The sequence below is a fragment of the Sylvia atricapilla genome, chromosome 3 (assembly GCF_009819655.1).
Source record: "Sylvia atricapilla isolate bSylAtr1 chromosome 3, bSylAtr1.pri, whole genome shotgun sequence".
Taxonomy (NCBI): Eukaryota; Metazoa; Chordata; class Aves; order Passeriformes; family Sylviidae; genus Sylvia; species Sylvia atricapilla.
This window is the reverse complement of record NC_089142.1, coordinates 76,873,639-76,895,540: the sequence shown is the minus strand read 5'-3', so window position 1 is coordinate 76,895,540 and position 21,902 is coordinate 76,873,639. Positions and strand designations below refer to the sequence as shown.

At 37.4% G+C, this 21,902-nt stretch overlaps 1 protein-coding gene across 1 annotated transcript in view; it reads right to left on the bottom strand.

Moving 5' to 3' along the window:
• Nucleotides 1-21,902, bottom strand: part of PRKN (parkin RBR E3 ubiquitin protein ligase) — a 674,505-nt gene that overhangs the window by 104,377 nt on the left and 548,226 nt on the right. Inside the window, exons 8-9 of the mRNA XM_066315857.1 lie at nucleotides 18,167-18,228; nucleotides 6,680-6,829 (exon numbers count right to left, since the gene is read on the bottom strand). Coding sequence (XP_066171954.1) covers nucleotides 6,680-6,829; nucleotides 18,167-18,228 — 212 coding nt within the window. The remainder of the gene's footprint in view (nucleotides 1-6,679; nucleotides 6,830-18,166; nucleotides 18,229-21,902) is intronic.

Here is a 21,902-nt window from a genome sequence, read left to right as displayed (position 1 = left end):
AGTTGGAAGCATTTATCCTCTGCAAAACAATTGTTACAAATCCCAGTCTGAGCTGGTTTACATTCACAGACATCAGTTTTATTCTCTCCTGTTCCTAGGTCCCTGTGTCCAGTTTTGACTTACCTTTACAAGCTAGAACTTGATTTTATCCTAGTTTTCTCTAATACAATTCCCCTGGCTCAAATACAGTGTTATTCTTACATCTTCGATATCTCGAGATTACAGAGAACATCATCTTCCATTGTCTTTTGGGTAACTACCTCTTTTCTCTGCTTCCTTGATCCTGTCTTAGAACACATATGTCAGATTTTAAATGGTTTTAAATTTTATCAGGTAGGCCACAGAATAATAAATCAAGCAAAAACAACTGAAGACACTGCACTTTCAATTTGCTATGTGTAAGTACAAAGCCATTTTCCAGATGTCTGAATGATGCAGAAGTCAGGTAAAAGCTATACCCTATATAAATCAAGGGATACAGAATTTTATCACATAATACGAGTCATCCCATAATATTCTGGACATCCAGCAGACAAAACTAATGAAATTTCAGTTTTACCTCACTTTCTAACCATATTTTTCTAGCTAGTGTTTCATGATTTGGGATGTAAGGGAAAAAGCAGTTATTCTTCTACTATTAAACCAAGTGCAAGTAATTTCTTTTCTGTATAAAAAGTATTTATTTTTCTTTTGCTAGTCCTGTGAAATAATGTGATCCATATTATTAAAAATTGAAACATTCTCTGGATTGTTTTATCCACTCACTTCTAACTGCTGAATTTTATATCGGTCACAGATCAATGACTTGGCCTGTGCTGCAAGACGTGGCCAATGGAAATAATTCACCTTGTCAGCAATACATAGCTGGTTAATTGCACAGTGCAATTCTGGAGTAAACACTTTATTAAAACGTTAACATTCTACTACATCTTAAAAAGCCCCATGCATTTACAGTTAATTCTGACCTATGTAAAACAGTTCCAAAACCCCCCACAAATCCAAAAAGAATTCTGGTCAGCCTGTCATATTTTAGCAATTGAACAACTTGCTCAGCTACTGAAGCATAATGTGTCAACAAGATGTAATTCCACTTTCTAAAGGCTTGAGTGCCCACTCAATAGAAGAAAGCAATACATGATTACTGCTTAGAGCTTCTGGTGCAGTGCTAGCAACTCAACATTTAGCAATAATAGAAAATGTCTGTCTCATTTTCATTCCCCATGAAAACACTCCCTATACAATATTATGAAACACTCCTGCTGTGAGCTGGTTTCTTAATCGCAGCAATATCTTTAGCTGTTACCTTTTCCATAGTCACACCTTTCTGGTGAATTCTCTTAAAAGCAAAAATTTAATGACATATGGAACAAGGACAGATATCTGAAATGTAATAATAATAACAAGGAGTAACCCTTCAATTTTGTGATGGCTACTATATAGCAGCAATCTCCTATTTCCATTTTAGTGTTTTGCAAATGACATAAAGGTCTCAAGGTCTTTTGTTTTCTGAATGATTTCTCTGTTTTTTCAAAACTGTGGAGCCTCTATTTTCTGCTTCAACCTCCATTCCCATCTTAAAACTAAGGGAAAAATTCAGATCATTGTACACACAGCCCTTCTTCACCCATGACCTTTTACTCATCTGATTCTAAAATGGAAAAGATTTTTTTCAGTGCAAGTACCTTCAAAAGTTATCTTGAATTACCACTACTCATCTTGACTACCTTTGTATCTCAAATTATTTTAAAAGTTGACCATTTTCGCTTTTTGTACATTGAACATTCTCCTGGTACTACTAACAAAGAAACAAAGTTCTGAACCACATATTTATACTTATATCTTTGTTTGAAATAAAGTCTTTGAGGTTAGTTAGACTTTTAAACATTTTGATCAGGCACTATATAGTAACATGATAAACACCAGACTTGGGAGGGAGAGGAATTAGAGAAAGTCCATGTTGATCAAGACAATGCATTGCATTAACACTGTACTTCACAATAAAAGACTTATAACTTCCAGATGTGGAAACTGTTTTTCACTTCAAAAACTCCTCTGCACTTTCACGTATATGAAACAGTATTTGCAAGCTGGTTTGGATTCCAGAGGAAGTATAGGTGCATTCGCATAGCACGTCAACCAACATATAAAAGCCTAAATTAATCAACCCTGCTCCAGAATTTAGAAGGACATACACAACTAACAAAATCATCATTTGAATTATCAGAATTAAGTGAATAACAACTCGTTGCTGGGAATTTTTATACTTCAGATATCTCTTCTCAGAAGAAAAGATTTCCCCCAATGGTTTGGGCTTTGCCTACATGTGCGTCACTGGGCTTAACAAAGACATTACTGAAGATGAAACGCGTCTCCTAGGGCAGGCATGAACACATGATGATGAATCACAAAAACCCTCAACTTTGCAAACAACAGGAATACGTATTGCACTTCTCATGTAACTATTTTAGTGTCCTCTATTCTATTAAGCTTACTGAAAAGGCAGACAATTATTAATCCTACAAATATGGTGCAATTGCTTTTGACATATGCTTCCTTAGCCATGGAAGAAGAATGCAAGAAGAAATCAATGAGAAAAAATTGCTGGGTAGAGTGAAATTGCCTTAGGGATTTTGTTTTATGTAATACTACAGCCTAGGAATTCTATTTATAAGGAAGACACGGTATTTATATCTATTGATTTTTTTCAGGGACCTCTTGTAGTACGCAGCCATAAAATTTCACCTGTGATGATGACGGGAACACATCTCTTGATGTTCTTCAATGCACTATGTTTATAGGACAGTAAATATGGTGTTAAAGATATGAAATAACCCCAAATTTTCTGCTCCTTTTGCAAAACTCTAAAATTTACTTTATCACTGCACATTTAATACACTATATTTGAGTACCCACTTACAGACTGAAGTTTTGCATTAGGGGAAGAATTGTTCTTTCAAAGAAGAACAATAAAATATCAATTAGGATGACTTATTCCTAAGATCTTTTAAATTGTCACCAAGACCTTAGTACAGTTTAGAGTGGTATCAGGACATCAATGAACCTTCAAGGTCTCCTAGCCAGAGATTATCAAACAAGAGTCAATCTGTGGAAATACATTCTTCTTTGTGCTTATATATGCTATGCATATATAAGGGGGAAACGACCAGCAGGGGCTCTGTCTCCACTCTCCTGTATCTCCCTTCTGACGCCATTTCAAGGGATAGCTCAACTGATATTGCATACTGCAAAACATTTACCATTGTTGCTGCACAACATACCACTGTGGGGCAAAATCTGCAGTTACACGTCAGTCAGTTATCATCCCACTGAAAGATACTGACAAGGAACGTTTTGCAAGGCAATTGAGCCATATATGTAGAAACCAAGGCAACTTCTTAACAAACAAGTTGTATAGTCCCTTTTGAACATCTATTCTAATCTGCTTTTAACTCCAAGCTTCTTTAATGCATAGTATATAACATGCCAGTATAATATAAAACAAGACAAAAATGTTTTATTCATAAAGCTTTTGTATGTCTTGTTTACCACAGCTTTTCCTGTACCTAGGCCAGCTGGTACAATATGTATTGTCTACTGTGTTTTGTTGCTGTTTTCTAGTATTAAATATGTCAAGATTTTATAGCTGAGCAATAGAAGTTAGTAACATAAGTCTGATGCATAGTAATGAAGGTAGAATAGTGCATAATGGTAATTTCTTAGTAAATAAATTAATAACTTTATGGCTAATAATAAAAAATATGAAAGATTAGACATCAGTAGAATCAGTCAGTGGCACCACAACATGGCTTTAGGTAAGGACTATCCATAATCATTAAAAGGAGATCTGCATGCTCCTATTCAGTCAAAATAAACCTTTTGTCTTGGTTTGTTGTTTGTTTTTTTTTTTTTTTTTCCTGAAAGCCTGAATAGACAGCAGTGCCTGACTGCAGAGTGTACATATAGGGATGCTTACATTTAAACCTCTTTCCTAATATTTTTGGTACAGTTCTGTATAGGCATTTACCAGACTGTTTCTAGACCCTGCATGTTGCTGTTACCAAATTTCCTGAGACAAAGCAAAATCTATCTTTTAATTTTACCAAAAGCCCTTTTAGCAAATCATAAGCATTCTCCTGGAGATTCACCTTTGATACCAATGGCAGTTCCTCTGCAAAAAGAGATCCTAGTTTCTCGTTCCATGTAACAAAATAGGAAACTGAAGAATGCAAAATGTCTGCATCCTAGCCTGGCTCAGTCACCTGTTCATTCTTAATTATTCCTTCAGTTTTGGTCATAGTCCTTACATGTTTGGGCTGCCTCCCACAGTTACCTCTCTGAATACTGGAATATTTATTTTGCTTCATTCCCTAGTGGCTAGCTTATTCTCTTTTTGGTTCCTTTACTTTTCTAAAATGGCAGCTGAACCCCCTTCTCACTCACTGTCTTGACTTTCTCTTGACCACCTGTCCTTCCTCTCTCCCCTGAGTCATCTCATCAGCAAATCAAAATCCTCAGCCACCTGGAAGTTTTTAGCTACCCTAAATGCCAATTCAGACCTGGATAATCAAAAGACACCCAAAAGAGACTCTACATAACTGAAGTACAGCTTAAAGAATGATGTAGATATCCATAAAGAATCTCCAGATTCACACTACTTTCCTTATTTCTTTGCTTACCAGCTTCAGCAAGGAACATATTTCTACTCTAAGCTGCACAGGTTAAGTATTGCAAGACATCTTTTGCTGTCTTTTGTTGGTTGGATAATAGGGATATTCTTCATCTAGAGCCTTTCTTTGAGCTCATAAATCAGGCATACACTCATGAGGGAATGTTGGACTCTAAAATGGATCTTCCTGGATTCCATAAAAATTAGTGGAAGGCCTTCACACTAAAAAAGGTCAGGTTTTGACTTGGCAAAACCTAGTCAAGAAGTCTAGTTTAAGAATAGAAAACACTGAAAATTACTTCATAAAATAGAATAAAAATAAATAGCTTTTTTAACTGTCTTGGTGTCCTTGCACGTGGATCTTTACCTTCAGCCAGCTTTATCACCAGCATCTTCAGTACTAGGACCCTCACCACAGGAAGTCTGTGACAAATCCTCTTTGAGGTCTCCATTTTTCAAGGCGCAAAGAAAGATTCAAAGGTATATATTTTCACTCTATTCCATTACGCATTCTGAGGAAGGACTTTATTGTTACCAAAATTTTGCTTTCAGACCAGCCTCCTGCTTCTCATTTCAGCCTCAGTGAATTGTACCCTGTAACGTTCAAGATGTCACATAATTCAAAACAAAGGGTGAGCTTACACTCAAGGCTGCAGATCTGATCACTACGGAGCACAGCGCTGAGTCCTTAGAAGGAAACAGAGCAGTTTGCTAAACCAGGCAGTATATCAATCCTTTATGCTACGTACACTTTATTTACAGGGCATTTGCAGATTCAGAATGATGACGAATGAACCTGCAAAATGCAGTGTGATTTTCCAGGCAGAGACCTGAATAAAAATTTTATGTAATTTTATAGGGTTTTTTTTACCAATCCCTAATAGTTCAGAGGCATTCCCTTTTGTTTATGCAGTCGTGTTACTTATTACTTCCCCAGATTCTGCTTTATTTTACAGCCCCATGTCTGCTCAGTGAATTTGGGCAGTAGTCTGTTTTACATGCACCACTGCATGGACAAATAGGAAGCCTTACCAAGGTCGACAGATGCTAACCTACACAAAGAAGACAAGTTACTGCGACTTCCTAGTTCAGCAAACTATCATTCTTCCACGGTATCAGTTTGGGCAACATCAAAACTGCGATAAAGAGTGCATTTTCCACAAGAAAGACAGCAGAAAGAGCATCCTAGTATTTTACAAATATAGATATTTTATCTTCTCTGAGTGTTAGTGGAATTCTGCCATAATGCCAACTGTGGAAAGAGTCACATACTGCAAATACCAGTTAGTCACTCTGACCAAAAAATTAATAGGTTGTTTTATATTTAGATTTATCTCTACATACATCTTTTCTCCCTGAAGCTTGATTCTTGTAAAGTACTTGCTTTTTCTACTGCTGAAAATGTCAATGGCCCATATGATGTTATCTCTTAGCAAAAGTGTTTTCAAGTTTCATCTTATTTTGATTTCCATGAATCCACCATTAATTGTTTATTCCCCTTGTTTAAAAGCAATTTTTTTAAGTAAACAAAAGTATTTGTATGTTTCTTTTCATCATGTATTTTAACATGCTCAAGCAATGTCATTACAGTGTCACAATCAGGATATTCTATCTCTCCTTTTTCTGTAAAAAAAAAATAGGATAATAAATGGTTTGCTCAAGATTACGTTCGTTTTTGTTGGGTTCTGGCAGAAGAAACTCAGAGTGCTTTTGGATTTTTATTTGCACAGTTCAATTTCTTACTGTAACTACTCAGCAACTTCTTAAGCCAAATAAAGCGAAGAATTATGGAATGGGCACATGCTACATGATAAAGTCATCATTCCTAAGCCATTGTGCTATATTTACATTGTTTATTGAGCTGCATTATCCCACTCTGGTGTGAAGGGAAATTCAGAGTCACTGACTCTGAAAAGGTGAAAAGACCAACCACATTTTCCCCCTTTGTCTTAGCGTTGGTTGTACAATATCAATTATTTCCCACACCACTAGAAGGAAAACGTAGGTTCTTACCCCACAGCCGATCCCGTTGCCTGGCTCACACAGGATTCTCCTCAGCCCTGGCTCAGGCAGCAGCCCTGCCCCACAGCCAGGGGTTGGGCACAGCACTCCTCCCATCTGCAGCACGCATTCCTCGGCCCCATAGCGCTGGTACCGGTTGTACTACAACACAACACAACAACACACCGGTGTTAAACTCCTAGCAGCACACAAAGAAAACCCCCAGACCTCTGAGTTTGGCTCAGAATTTGACACATAAGCCAGTCAATCGTCCTCATGTCTCACGTGCTCAGTTCAGGTTGTTTGCCAGAAGTCTAAAACTTCTCAGCGTTATTAAATGGGGTGTCACTCTGCTCCAACTCACATCATGTGCATCGTTTTCTGGCTCACAGCCATTTTCACCACCAGAATACTGTGTGGGATATTAAAATCAAGAAAACAGCCGACTGTTTCTGTAGGTAACTTCAAGTACACTTATATTACTATAAAAAATGATTGTAAACATCATAAAAATAGTCCAACAGAGAAATGACAAATGCTGTATATAGATTGAAGAGAACAAAACCCCTCCCCTTCAGGGATCTATAGCTAGAAGTAGTGTAATGTTTTAGACCATAAGGGCTGTAAAAATTTGCCTAGGCAACTTTATTTTAAAAACAAGGTGATCTTTAAACTGAACTGCAGAATAACTCCCTTATATGCATTCATTTCAATGCTAGGTATATTTTTTTCCTGTGTCTCCCAAGAAATTTTTAAAAGTTTTTTAACTTTTCATTTAATTCCATCCTAATAGCCTAAAAGGCCATGGAAATGCCTTAACTTTAATGATGGAGACACTGAGACATAGCATTAAGTAACATGCTCAGTGTATGCTCACTGAAAAAAAGGCCTGCTCTAAAATGACTGATGTCACTGCAATAATTTCCCATGTCTAATTTACTCTTCTGGCTCAGGCAAAGATAAGCTGAGCTAGTACAAATCATGCTGTGTACATGTAAATCACATTCACTCCAGGGTTCTGTGTTGGTGCAGTTCCACACCAGTGGCTGTATAACCACTGTAAACCAGGCTTCAGATTCACCTATAAATCTGCTCTATTGTGGAGGGAAATAAATGAAAGCATTTGGTCCTAACAGCCCCAAAGAAAACAGGCAAATCCAAAAGGCCAAAGAGGAAGGGAGTAGGTATGAATTTTCTCTGTGAGCAGACTTTATGGTGTGCTAAAGAAACAAAACAGAGCTTTATGTTACAGCACTCATGACAGTATTTAGTGCTTCATAAGATTTTATCCCATAATGGCTCATGAAAATCCTGTTCCCTTTTTTTGGGAGGATAGCAAACAAAAAATTCTTTCTCCAATCCACACCCCACTCCAAAGAAATCTTTCAAGGAAAATGGAAGCTTTAGGACCAACACATCATACATACAGCATATAAAAAGGAATTTTGAATTACAAAGAAGGCTCTACTACACATCTTCTGGGTACACTTCAGACTACTTTTCTGCAAATGCTGTCACAACATGTCTTGTTAAACTGGCTTCTTAAAATAACATTAAGGTTATTAAAAGACTAGAACACAGAAACACAAAAGTTCATATCACAGAAAAGAAAATCAACCCAAACTGAAAGAATCCAACTTAGTTAATTAACAAAAAAATCCAAACAACCTCTGAAAAGAGAAGCAAAATCTAAAAGGAAAAAAGACGTCAAGATATCAGTGTACGAACAACAGCCAGAAATTCTGACTTAAGGATCTTTTATTTGGAAAATCATAGTATTTTGAGAAACGTGCAAGATATGTCTGCAAAACCTCCTGGAATGTGGGGGCTCAAGAACTCAACTGGTGTTTTCCTGTGTTATTCGTGTGCTCGAATCCAGAATAATTCGGGTGACCTTTATAGAAATTTAGGTAACCATAGCTCCAAAACTCTCTAGGGCACAGACTGCACCTGAAGGTGAGGATGGTGATTATCTTACCCTGTTAAGAGGGAACTTTGTGCTGCATGTGGGATTTTTAATAGCTTCTCATTATGAAGGTAAACACCAGTGACACTGTAGCTGAGATTCTGTCAGCATTTACATTAAACATTCTCTGCAGAAAAACAAGATTACACTTTTCAGCCATTAACTTAGCCTGAAAGGGGCATGCAGATATTACTTTTTTTTTTTTTTTTTTTTTTTTTAATAAATTTATCTTGTTAGGGAAAGATATAGAATGTAAATGTCCAGTTTACCTACTGACAAGGTGGACAGCAACCTCATTTTCTGTCCAACAAATTTGACATTTTATACTAGTTTAGCACAGGACTCATTCCAAATTAGTATGGCACTCTCATCAGTGATTTTCACACTACAACAGCTAAAAAAAATGATCCAGAAAAGATCCTGCTAAATTAATTTGCATGTCTTGATATCTAGTTACCAGCCTGTTTTCTACCTTCAAAGTCCAGATACATTTATGTCATTCTCCAATTTCTTTTCTCTTGTGTCCTACTCAATTAAAACCCAGCAACCAACTGAAACATGAAGTAGCAGAACACGTTTGCTGTCATAACACAATATACACAATATATGTGGATTTTGACTCTTTATTCAGTGGCCTGAAACAAAATGACTCACTTTATATTAAGGGTGAATTTATAAAAAACACGTGAAGGACCAAAACTATTATCATGAGTTATTAATTAAATATTTGCATATAGTGACAGGCCATATCTACTAGAGATAGATATATTTTTTCCTATACACCATAGCCATACATATCAAACTGGACTCATGTAATCAACATGCATTAAGCAAGTCAATTTTCAAGAGCCTTAAATATCTTTGGAGCCCATGATGTGTTTATGATCATGTCTGAATGAGATATTTAAGGATATTACAGCACACAACACTGGTTTACTTCACCTCTTAACTGGAGACCTAAAGTAGAATTCATTTAATTTAGTTTGAATTTCCACAGTGATGATGCCTATAATTGCACTGGTTGTGTAGACTTCTTTCATAATTAACAGAAGAGATGGGATGCAATTCACCTTTACTCTCTAGATTTGTATATCTGAATAAGAACTGAGCCCTCAAGTGCCCTGTTTTTTAAAAAATAATGAGAGAATTGACAACTTCCTAGACAATGGCTTCTGAAATTAGCTGACTCTTAAAATAGCTGCTTTAGTTCCAATAATTCTGATCCTAACTCACCTGCCCTAAGCTATTTTTAAAACCAAGGTAAAGGTATCTAGATAGTTTAAGACTGTGAACCACCTCACAGAATTTTAGCTCACCTAAAATTAAGCGTCTAGCCTAAACAAGGCTCCAAGTGAATGAGAAGAAGTAAGATCTCAAGGGGAGCATTTATCCTGACTGAAATATGATGTCTACAATAGGCATGATCAATCACCCTATGGAAGTGCTATGGAAAAAGCTGAGAAAACTGACTTAGGCTAGATATCTAACATGTAAAGAGCTGTCATTGAAAGACAAATCTAGCTCTTCTGTCCATTCAAAGTATTTCACAGAATCCATTACTCAATTTTTATCCATACACAATTTTTAGTGTGCGTCTTATTTAGAGGTGCACTCATCATGTGTAAAGTTGTTCTGCATGTCACAAAGAGGAAAGTGTCTCCAATTACTTTTAGGAAAAACCTCTCACAAAGTATAATGTATGGGAAACTTGATGGAACTGGCATTCACGGCACCTGATTTCATTCCTGGCAGCAGCACAACCTTCCTGTGGCTTTCACTTAAGTAATTTAATCTCTGCTTCTCATCAGTCCCCCCCCTGTTTGTAAAGAGGAAGAATGATACTTGCTGATTTCAATGTAATGTTAAGAGGCAAAATCCATTAATAGTCATGAGGTTGTCAAATACTATGGTAATGAGTGGCACAAAATTACACAGAAATCACCAGCCATCTACTGCTGCTAGAAAGCAGCTTCCAGGCAAAGCATGTCAGGCATCTCTGTGCTACTGTAATAAGGTCCTCAGAAATACAGGTCAGTAAATAGTTGCTGGGTTCCCCCAGAACTATGTATTTCAATGCCAATTTGGAAAAAAACCCCAAAGCTTCATAAATGCAGTTTACTCTAAAACTTTGGTGTTAAGACAGCTAAAGGTATCTGAACAAGGTAGCTGTAAAACGTTCTGTTTGCTCTCTGAAAACTGCATCCATTTGTGAACCTTCCCCTCAAACTGTGAATTGTCCCATTCAGCCCAAATCTACACTTTTCAGGGAATAAAATTTGGAGTTGAAAAAATTCTACTTATAAGTTCTACTTATGGTATTTTGACCACAGAATGAAGTTATTTCGTGTAATCTTTGTTTGTAGAGACTTCTCAGGGCCTTTAGATCATAAATTACATATGACATAGTATGACATAGACACTGAGGCTGGATAATTGTAACCATTTATTCCTTGGTCTCTACTTTCCAGGTTGGGATGGTTTCTCTTGAGTCTTAGAATGATACTGGGTTTTCAAGCAGTGGAAATTCAATCATTTGATGTTGTAAATCAAGGGTAATAAAATGAAATCTCTGGGTTAACACAGGAATATCAGATTAACTACAGATTGCAGTCTTTTCAGTTACACTGAGATTCAGATACCAAAACAAAACTGAAATGCTCCTGGATGCACAAAAATTCTGCAAAACACACTTCATGACAAAGTGATTCCTGGCCATATCAATTAATTTACAAATTATGATTTAATATCATAGAACTCTAGAATGGTTTGGGTTGGAAAGAATCTTAAAAGTAATTTATTCCAATCCCCCTGCTACAGCACTTGAGCCTTTTAATTTTGCTTTTGCATTTTGCGTATTACTTTCTTTATTTTCCTATCCCTCTCCCCACATCTAAAACCATCTGCTCAGTAGCAGCCTTGCAGACAACTTTGGACAAAAGTATAACAGTAGATGTAAAGCCCAAATCTCTGAAATGTAATTCAATTACTTGTTTCTTTAACTGCATGTAAAAGTCTCAGAGGAAAGCAAATCTACTTTCTGGAGTCAGATTGTTTTTACTGCTCCTATAAATCAAATAACCATCTGTGTGTTTCAAAATTAGATTGTGCAGGCTATTGGTCCATAATGTAGACTAAGCACTTTATTTATATATATTATGCACATTCAAAAACTCCAAGAATTAGTTCCATAATGTAATTAGGCACTTACAGTACAAAACCACTAGCACTCCTTGGATTAGTAGAAATACTTAAAAATGTATCATCTAAAATACAGATTAAAAGTGATGGACTGACATGGCTGTCCATGGAGCACCACTAATTTACTTTTCCTGAGTTTTTGGGCTTCTCTGCTGGCCCCTTGGAAGAGCAAGTTCAGAGCATCAGCTCCTTATAACCACAGGAGCGCCCAAGGAGACAAGAAAGACAACAATCTCTGGAGGGCTGGAATTTGCCTGACTGGAGAGTAATGGAAAACTGGGTAAGGCAGTAGTTGGAAGAAAATATTTAGGTAAAAAATCTCTAAGTGGAACAGTGCACCACAATTCACAGACAAATTTAAACTGGAGTAGAGACAGGGAGAAAAAAAAGAAAGATTGCAGTCAGCAGAATGATATGAAAGCAAACCAAGGTGATGAACATGAAAAGAGAAAATATAGAACAGAGGATACTGGAGCAGGTTGTATTGGCAATCAAACTGAATATATGAGGGGCAATATGATACAATGGAGAAAGAGGACTGAGCACAGTGTATGGGTTAGCACTGTATTTACAAACTACTGGCAGTTTGTGATCTTCCAGCAGGTACTGGGGGATCAGTCTGAATAGACTGAATGCCAGAGATAAACATTCAGTTTCTTCTGACCCTTGTGTAGGGTGCATGTTCCTCAAATGTACATTCCTCTTCCCGCTACAAGTGACAGCCATCAAGGCTGTAATTGATGCAAGGAAATCTGTTCAGGTGATGCTGTTGCAAACTGTGGCACTGAGTTTCAGTGCAGTAGATACTGGCTCCCAGTTCCCAGGTCATAAGAGTGAACATGTGCATATTTCCTGAAAGCACATCAAAGTTGTCCAAGGCATGGAAGAAGTCCTAATTTCCACACGCATCTGAGATCCTGAACACTGGGGTTCAAATCTTGCCTCTGAATTAAATAAAAGCTAGGTGGAAGAGAAATTTGAATTCTATATAAAATGACACATTGTTTTTGGTTTTGACAGAAAAAAAAACCCTTCAAATTAGTTTTGACTAAGTATCTTCTACTTTCTTTTTCTTCATTCTATATTTCAGCTGTTAAACCAAAAAGAAATGACTTTTACTTGCCTACTGTACAATATGCTCAAAAAGTGTAAGAATGCAGAGATATCCTGCTTATGACGAGAACTTAAAGGCTAAAGTTATGATAATTCAGAAACGACAAAACTGATGAATTCACAGGAACCCAAATTACCTATGAATGAGGGAAGAAGGTGGTTAGGAGACATTCCAGGCACATACAGCACAGGAAGGAAAGAGGCATATCACTGCTCATATGAAGCTGAAAGACTGTAAAGTTTGTTGTGAAGTTCCAGCTATTAAAAAAAAAAAAAAAAAAAAAAAAAAAAAAGTGGTGTAAAGAGGATCAAGAATTAAGTGCAGTAGCTCAGTCTTAGAGAACATGTGATGGGATCGTGGTGACAAATCCAAAAGGTGAGCCAAATGAGATGGAGAGAAAAGAGAGATGGAAAAATGGCAGGAACTGAGAGATGTGTGTAGCTATCACTTACACTGAATAGTAGCTCAAGCCAAGGGGCTGGGGGGGAAGCGGCAGAGGTGTAAGAAACTACACTTGTAAAGATAAAGGTTCTAGAATACTAACAAAATAGCTTTGGCTTTGTAATTATGAATTAGAGAAATCATCCAATGAAAATTTATTTTGTTCTTTAACTGGTTAGAATTACTGAAGTGTAGCTTAGATTTTGTCCAAGTGTAGTTATAAAAAAATCTTTACCCAGAAATACTTCAAAAGCACTTTGTTGATCATATTTGACAGTTTCCTGTACTAAACTCAGCGGATTAATTAGAATTGTCATCTGACATTACTTTTGCCTGAATGGGTAAATATATATCAATTTAAGACTGACTTTACATGAATATTCAGTAGAATGAATTTGAAGAAAAAAGAAATTCCTCTAGCAAGTATTGCAATTAAAAAAAAAAAAAAAAGTAGCCTTGTCACACCCACACATTGTACACGAAATCCTTCCAAACTTCAACTAATGTTAAATGTTCTCTAACGACATTGTGTTCATTTCATACTTGATTTTTGTATCTCCTAAATTTACAGCTCACTTGCACAAGCCCACATCACTTTTGAAGAGCATGGAGATGTGCATCTGCAGATTTTCAAAACAGGGTATTCCTTTGCATAACTTTTCCCTAATTGACAAGGAAATGTGGGAAACCCCCCAAACTCTCCAAAACCAAACCAAAATCGCACAAAAAGCCCCAGACAAGCAAACAACAGCCCCCCCGTAACTGTCCCCATTCAGGCTTGCTCAGATTCCAGGGATATAAATGCTGACAATAGTTCTAAAAGTGAGCAGTGATATGAGTTTCAGTAGCAGCTGATAGGAGGGATCTGTTAAAATTGATCGTTGCCCTGTCAAAATATCAAGGAGCTGGCCAATACATTCTGCAAAGTTGTCAGAACAGATGATGTAACAGAGAAGTGCAGCTATACATTACTTAGCAGCTTTCTTTCCTCCCACTAGCAAGTCATCTGCTTCATCTGTGCTGTGACCTGTTGGGGGCACTCAGGTATAGCAGCAGATTGCTTGCTCTTGTGTTATTTGTTTTCCCTTCCAGCTTTCAGATGTAGCTACTATTTTATTCATGAATCACAATCTTCCATTTAAACAATTAAACAAGGTTTTTTTTATCACTTTGGGGACAAGAGGGAAGTTTCTCATAGAGTCATTAGGGAGACTCCATAACAATTCACTGCAAGTCATCTTGCTATGCTGGTGTATTGTGGTGTTTATGCTTGGAGTGTTTTCTCTGCTGTCTCTGGCATTGGCTTGTGGAATTACCTGCCTTCCACTGTATTTGAACAGAGCCCGTATTTGGTGCATTTTTAGCATATATTTGTAAGCAGCTTGTACTATGACCACTTGTAGAAACATTTACTTGCAGAGACAGCCAGCCTGACAGGGCAAATGGCTACTGTGGGAGACTTTCTTACCTTGTGCTGGTTTTTAATAGCTCCCCACTAACAAAATCTCTCAATCCGATCCTGACTGTATTTCAGACGCTTAAGAAATGGAGGAGTCAGCCAGCAGATTGGGCTGCACCCATGAAGCTCGGGGAAATAGATAGATTATGAAAAGTGACAGCAAATTGCAAGAGAAAGCTCAGCAGAGCTTTGGGCAATTAGAAAACCTCAGGCTTTACCCTTCCTGGGACTCCTCCTCCACGTGCAGGAGACTCTCTTTGTCATGTACAGACCTTTCTGGACTGGGAGAGTCTGTGACAAGGGGGTCCAAAAGAAACCAGACAAAGCTGCTTCTGGAGACTCTTCCTGGGTCAAGGAGTCAAGCATCAAGTGGGGCAGCAATCTGTTGCTGAGTGTATTTGTGTTGCGTTTTCAGCCAGTTACTCTGGAAGTTGGTTTTATATGATAAGTTAGGTATCCACAATGCATATAATATACCAGGGAAGCTTGTACTCATCTATTTCACCATGCAGACTATGATTCTGTCTTTCCATAAAGTCCAAAACTGATTCCCTCTTTAAAAACTGCTGCCACCAGCTAAACCTTAAAAGATAGACTTTCCAGCTGGAATAAATTTCCCATAATATATGCTTCTAACAGAATAGGAGACATGACAATTTTACATGTCCAGGAGACTACCAAGAAGTTTGATTGTTTGAACAAGTCTTATTATTATGCAACTCCTTTAAGAAGATATTAATCGTCAACTCTTTCTATTTCTCACCATTATTTTTTTTCATTAATGCTTACATTTATATAAACATATTTCAGCTAGACAGGTAGACACATGTTTTCAAGAGGTTTGATCCTGAAAGCCACTCAAAACCTTTCTTTCCTAATAACATCAACAGACATTACATATGGTAAGTATTTACATTTATATGAGCATTTATATGGCCAGTTTATTTCTATTTTTATTTACAGGGAAAAATCCTCTGTTAACAAAAGACAGACACCAGGTTTTTTTTGCTTGAACTCTGAGGAATATGCAACATGAGAAACATGCTGGTGCTGGTGGAGTGGTGGAAAGGAAAGACGCTGGAAATATTTTGTCTTTCACTACTGAGAGGTATAATAGGATCTAAAGTCTGTGAGTGATTTGTAAACAAAGAATAGATGCTTTTCTAGGCAATATACTGCAGTTTAAACAAGAATTAATCCCAAAAAGTCATGTAATGTGTATTCTAAAGTAGATCAGAACAGATTATCACAATAGTCCATTCTGCTTTTATAATCTGGCCTTAAACACATAAGCACTTTAAAAATAAATCAAGATTGGATATGAATCAGGAACATGTCCCTATTTTTCTTTGGCTATTGCTTAGAGTGGAAGAAAATATATGATGGTTTATGATACCGAAATTGTAAGGAGTCTGAATAAAACAGTGTTATAGTTAATTATGATTTTTTTTCTATCTAGTAGGCATGATTAAACAAAAAGAAACATTTTAAATATTTTTTAAAAGCATATATATTACTAAATAAATGTAAGAAATAAATAGATAGTCACATGAGTTACTTTGCATGTAATTCCTTTCTCTCTTCATTTAGATGTATTTTATTTTTTGTCTTGGTTTTGAACCGATTTATTTTCTGAATATCAAAGTTTGTGCTAACTTCAAATAAAAGCTACTGTGATCTTCAGTGGACTCATGATAATGATGATTTTGTAGGGACAGAATATATTTGCAACAATCCTTCTACTTGTATGGGCTAATGGAATAATTTAAGCTTCATGCCAATGTTCACTGTTTGTAAATTAAGTCCATCAGTTAAGTATTTCTCTGTCAGTGGTCATTATCAGGATAAGGTCCACAGCTCCATTCTAGGGTTTTTCCAGGGGGGCTGTCAAGTCTGTCTGATTCAGTCCTCTCTCTCATACTTGCAGTCTTTTGGTTTAGCTGTTCTTTACTTCTCCTTCAAATTTCTCCTTTTGTCCCACTCTTCCTAGACTGCTTAGCTTCACCTCTTCACACAGCTTAAGCGGAGATCTTCCTTTATTTACCAGTCTCTTCAGCAAGCTTCTGTATTTGGTCATTCCCTTCCAGCCCTTGGCCCATGCTCTTTGTCAGACCCTTATTCTTATCATTCTGGTTTCTACTTCCAAAGCTCTCATGAAACAACCCCATCTATTCATTCTACTCAAGCTTCATCTCACTTGCCCTCCATTTGTCAGGTAGCTCCAATCAGTCTCTTGACCCCATCAATCCTGGTCGTAACTTCTTTTATTTCCTCTTCCTAAGTCCTCAATCTCTGCTTCCAGCATCCCTTGCTAAGGAAAAGCTGAGTCCCTGAGAAACATGACTTGTGACTTTCTACAACAACTAAAGTGGGGGACTGGTGGAGGAAAATTGAAAGCCTAGAAATTGTAACAGCAGCCAAAATTGTAGTAAAAAAGTGAGAGTGACAGGGAAAGGAGAAGCAACAGAGTGTTCTTGACAATGCAATCTGATTTTAAAATGATGAAACAAGACTTCGAATTAACATTTTAGGCATTAATTCATGATCCTACCTCTGTCACAGCCCTCATACAATATTGTGCAAGTCCCTTGGTGCCAGGTTCATTAAAAGATGTGGATATTGTCATGTACAGCACACTAATGCTGGGCTTTCAGCCCCTTGGTCCCTAGCACCCGCAGCTCTGTGTCATGCAGCCAGGCTTTGTAACCACTACCTTAGGAGGGATACCTCAGAGAAAAAGACAACTTGAATTTCAGAAGCACTGAGCGTTTGAAAATTCAACTTGTCTCTCAAAATTTAAGGCTGTTTTTCAATACCTCTGTATGTGTATTTCATTACTGACAAAATAATAACTGACCTTCTTGTGAGTGTTGTAAAGCATACTTCATTTATGCTTTTCTAAAGTCCCTCTACAGAAATAGTTTTCTGAGTGCAAAACACAGCTATAATTATGAGAAACGCTATTTTTGAAGAGAAAAAAGGACACACAAAGGGATGGATAATATCATGAGTAGCCATAAGTACCAATCCCATAGTCAGATTGTTTGTCTGCTGCTTTAGAGAGTCTGTTTACTGCTGTAGTCAAAAGCTGAAAAACTGAGGCAGGTAGCAGATGTAGCAATTAATAACCTGTCAAGGCTGACGGATAGAATGAAAAAAAGCCCCAACTCTCACATATAATTCCTGTGTGGTTGTTTTCCCCACATTTCAGGTCTTTGGAGGTCATGAGACACACTCTATTTCCCTGGAGAGAGATGAAACTGTCTCATTAGCGTCTATCTTTCATGACATTAAGACGCTGCCTTTGAGATGCTAACTCACCTGTTCTTCTCCCAGAATCCTGAAGTGATGAAGCTCTTTAATCAAGGAATCTGGACAGCCAGCTGTTGGAAAGAAACAAAAATAGGCATTTTAGAGCTTCCTGTCAGTGCAGTTTCAGCATAAGACACGTAGATGCAGAGATGATAGAATATACAGATTACCTCAGATAAAGAAGATTAGAAAGATTAGCTATGGCTCTGCAGGCACCAGAAAACTGAAAACCATCTATCAAATAATCCTTCCACATTTCTGAGCATGCTACCAAGAACCCTTAGAAAGGTTATATTCCGAATATTTTAGCCCTTTCCCCAAAGGACTACAAACAAAAGCAAGATGAAAAGGGCAGCACTGTCTGCCAGATACCGCCAACCCTCAGCATAAGCCAAAAAGCCTGTTAAAAGAGGATCTCACATCAAAACGCTGGAGCTGCCCAAAGCTGAATTCTGATTCACACAACAGGTTTGGACCCATTTCTAAGAATAATACATGCTTTTCCTGATTTCCTGAAGGATTTAATAGGCCCCACAGATCGCTTTAGTTTTGGCTGTCACAAATATAACCCATTTCACATATAGATGGCTGTTACCTGCTGGTGTTAACACACAAACCAAGAACACAGGCAGAGGAGTGATGCACCAGAATTTTTCCATTACATTAATTTTCAATCACTACAAACTTTCACATCTGTTCCAGCCAGTAGGAAAGAATATGTCTTGCTAGCTGCCATGCACTTCAGTGACCTGTTCAGACTGTGGTTACCTTCCTGGTGATGAAATCCAAGGCTGCTCTACACTACTCTTGTAAATTACTTCCATACACTACCAGACTAATTCCTGACAAGGAATGAAAGTAAAGACTGCAAAAGCTATCTGGGCTTTACTTTTTTTACCATAAATTGAAGCATCTTTTTGTGAACAGAGAAAATTTCTTAAAGGAATTAAAGGCATAGTTTCCCTCAGAAAATGGGAGGAACAATGGTCTTTAACAGCCTGGTTTTCTGCTGATGCTACTACAAATAGTTACCTTTCACTCTTAATGACTGCCATTAAAAGAATACAAATGAATTTGGACACAAGTATCAGGAAGTCTCCACCAGCACCATGGTTTTACTCAAGGCAAATGAGACATGGCCTACACTCACATTTTCTGTTGTCATAGCTGTCTTAGGGATGCAGAAGGGAAAGACTACACTTGAAAGCAACATAACTAAAAAGGCAAAAAATGAACAATAAACACAACTACACTAGTATAAGTCTTGTATTTGCATAATTTTTCCACTTAGAGAACTGATTTAAATGTTACTCAAGTCAACTTTTTAATGCTTGATGTTTAATCTTCATTCTGAGGAGGAATAGGTGAAGAATGCACCATCTATGCAACTTTAGCAGTAGATCCTTAAAAAGGTAAGAGAAAGTTTGAAGTTGGCCCAGGTTTAAGCATGTAGTAGAGAATTGCCTATTAATGAATTGCCTCTATGTAAATATTAGTATTTCTTCCATTTAATGAAATCTGTGATATCCTTACAGGCTTCTTTTCACCCACCTCTTCCTCATGCACAAGGATATTCGCATATTTGAATGCATGTTTTAGTGCTAAGTGATTATTTCTTAATCAGATTTTATTCTCCTCAACTTCTAGAACCACAACCTGTGAATCACTGTTAAATTTCTTTTCTCATTTTCTTCACGCTGTTTATTCTTTCTCTTTCTCACTGCACTTAATTGTCCTTGCTACTCCTACCACAGAATCACTGCTACCCAGCACTTTCTTGTATTCTCACTGGGATTTACATCTCCATCCAACCTTCTCTCACCAACTTCTTGACCTGGGCCCTGAGTTGTAGTCCAGAACAGCTGTCTTCTTTGTGTTTCAAATCAAAACTTATTGTATAAAGCATGGTTCCTCTCTCTTAGCCTCAGGTCCTTACATAATTAGCAATATATTTTCCTGCACATGATTTTCCCTGAAAATATCTGCATTGATTGCATTCTGCCATAGGAATTTCTAAGTGTAGAGGATAATTATGAGTTCATGTAATTCTGCCTGTTAATCTTTGACAGATGTTAGCTTTAGAACACCAACTAAACTACATTCTGCTTTTTGGAGTTCTTACAGCTTCTACGTCAATCAAGTATTTCTTGCTTTCCTTTTATCTTTTCCAATTTGTTATTCACTAAACTCCTTAAAATTGAAAGGTTTCCTTTTTCTTTCTTAGCAAGAACTTTTTTTCTCTATTCTTCTTGAAATCATATTTCCTGAATACCTTTTTTCCCCAGAAATCCATCCTATTCTGCTCTCACACATAAATTATATAATCTCCCCTTTATGAACTCCTTACACATCCTCTCTTTCTTCCATACATCCTGGAGATGAATGGATTAAGAGCAGCCTTGCCAAGAAGAACTTGGGGGTGCTGTGGGTGAGAGGCTGGAAATGAGCCGGCAAGGAGCACTTGCAGTCCAGAAAACCAAATGTGTCCTGGGCTGCTTCCAAAGCAGAGTGGGCAGCAGGGCCAGGGAGGGGATCCTGCCCTTCAGCTCTGCTCTGGTGAGACCCCACCTGGGACACTGCATCCAGCTCTGGGGTCCCCAGAACATCAGAAGAATGCCGATGTGTTGGAGTGGGTCCAGAGCAAGTTCACCAAGATCAGAGGCCTGGAGCACCTGCCCTGTTAGGAATAGTGAGAGAATTGGGATTGTTCAGCCTGGAAAACAGAAGGCTTGGGGGAGACATTGTAGCAGCCTTCTAGAACTTGATGGGGTTATGGTGAAAGGACAAGGGGTAATGGTTTTAAACTGCAGGAGGGTTGATTTAGATAAGATATAAGAAATTAGTGTTTTTATGGTGAGGGTGGTGAAATACTGGAATGGGTTGCCTCATTCAAGGTCAGGCTGGCCAGTGCTCTGAGAAACCTGACCTCATTGAAGGTGTTGCTGCTTTTTGCAGGGGGGCTGGACTAGATGACCTTTAAATGTCCCTTCTAACTCAAACTGTTCTAAGATTCTACAAAAAAGAAGCATGTTTAAGTGTTACTAGTCATCCACTGCTGCATCTTCTTCCAAATGCAATATTTTGAATAGTCTGTTTTTCAGAGACTTGCCCTACCTAGTTTTCAATCTTTTCATAGTTCAGATTTTCACTGGATCTTGCTTAGCTGATTACACAACAGATCCTGACGTTACTAGCAAAGAGAGCGAGCTTAAAAACTATGTCACTGTTGGCATGATTCTTTTCAGCAATGAGTTCAGAAATGTCAAATGCATACAATATTGAATTATACTGACATATCTTAACAGTCTGCTGTCTGTAAGAAGTCATCTCAGATTGTCATATTTCAGAAGCAATAATCTCAGGAAAAAAAATCTTCAGTTTTTCTTTTTTTCTTTTTTTTTAAATATTTCTGGGTAAATTTCAGATGTTTCCTATTTCTATTTTTAATCTCTTCTGTTCTGTAAGTGGACTTTTGCAAAAAAATGCTCTAATACTGTAACTCGTTTTTACCAAATATCTGCGAGTTTTGAAAAAGCCTTAGATTATGTTGAATTCTGTGACTAGAGACAGAGGTCATGTCAAATAACCATTCCATAGATAAAACATAAAGAGACTTAAAAAAACCTCTCTCTGCTCAAAAGTACTAAGAACTATTTCTTGTCTCGCCCACAAATTCCTCCATATATCCAACAACATATTAATGTATATGGAAACACACACGGAAACTTGAAAATTACTGGTAGTT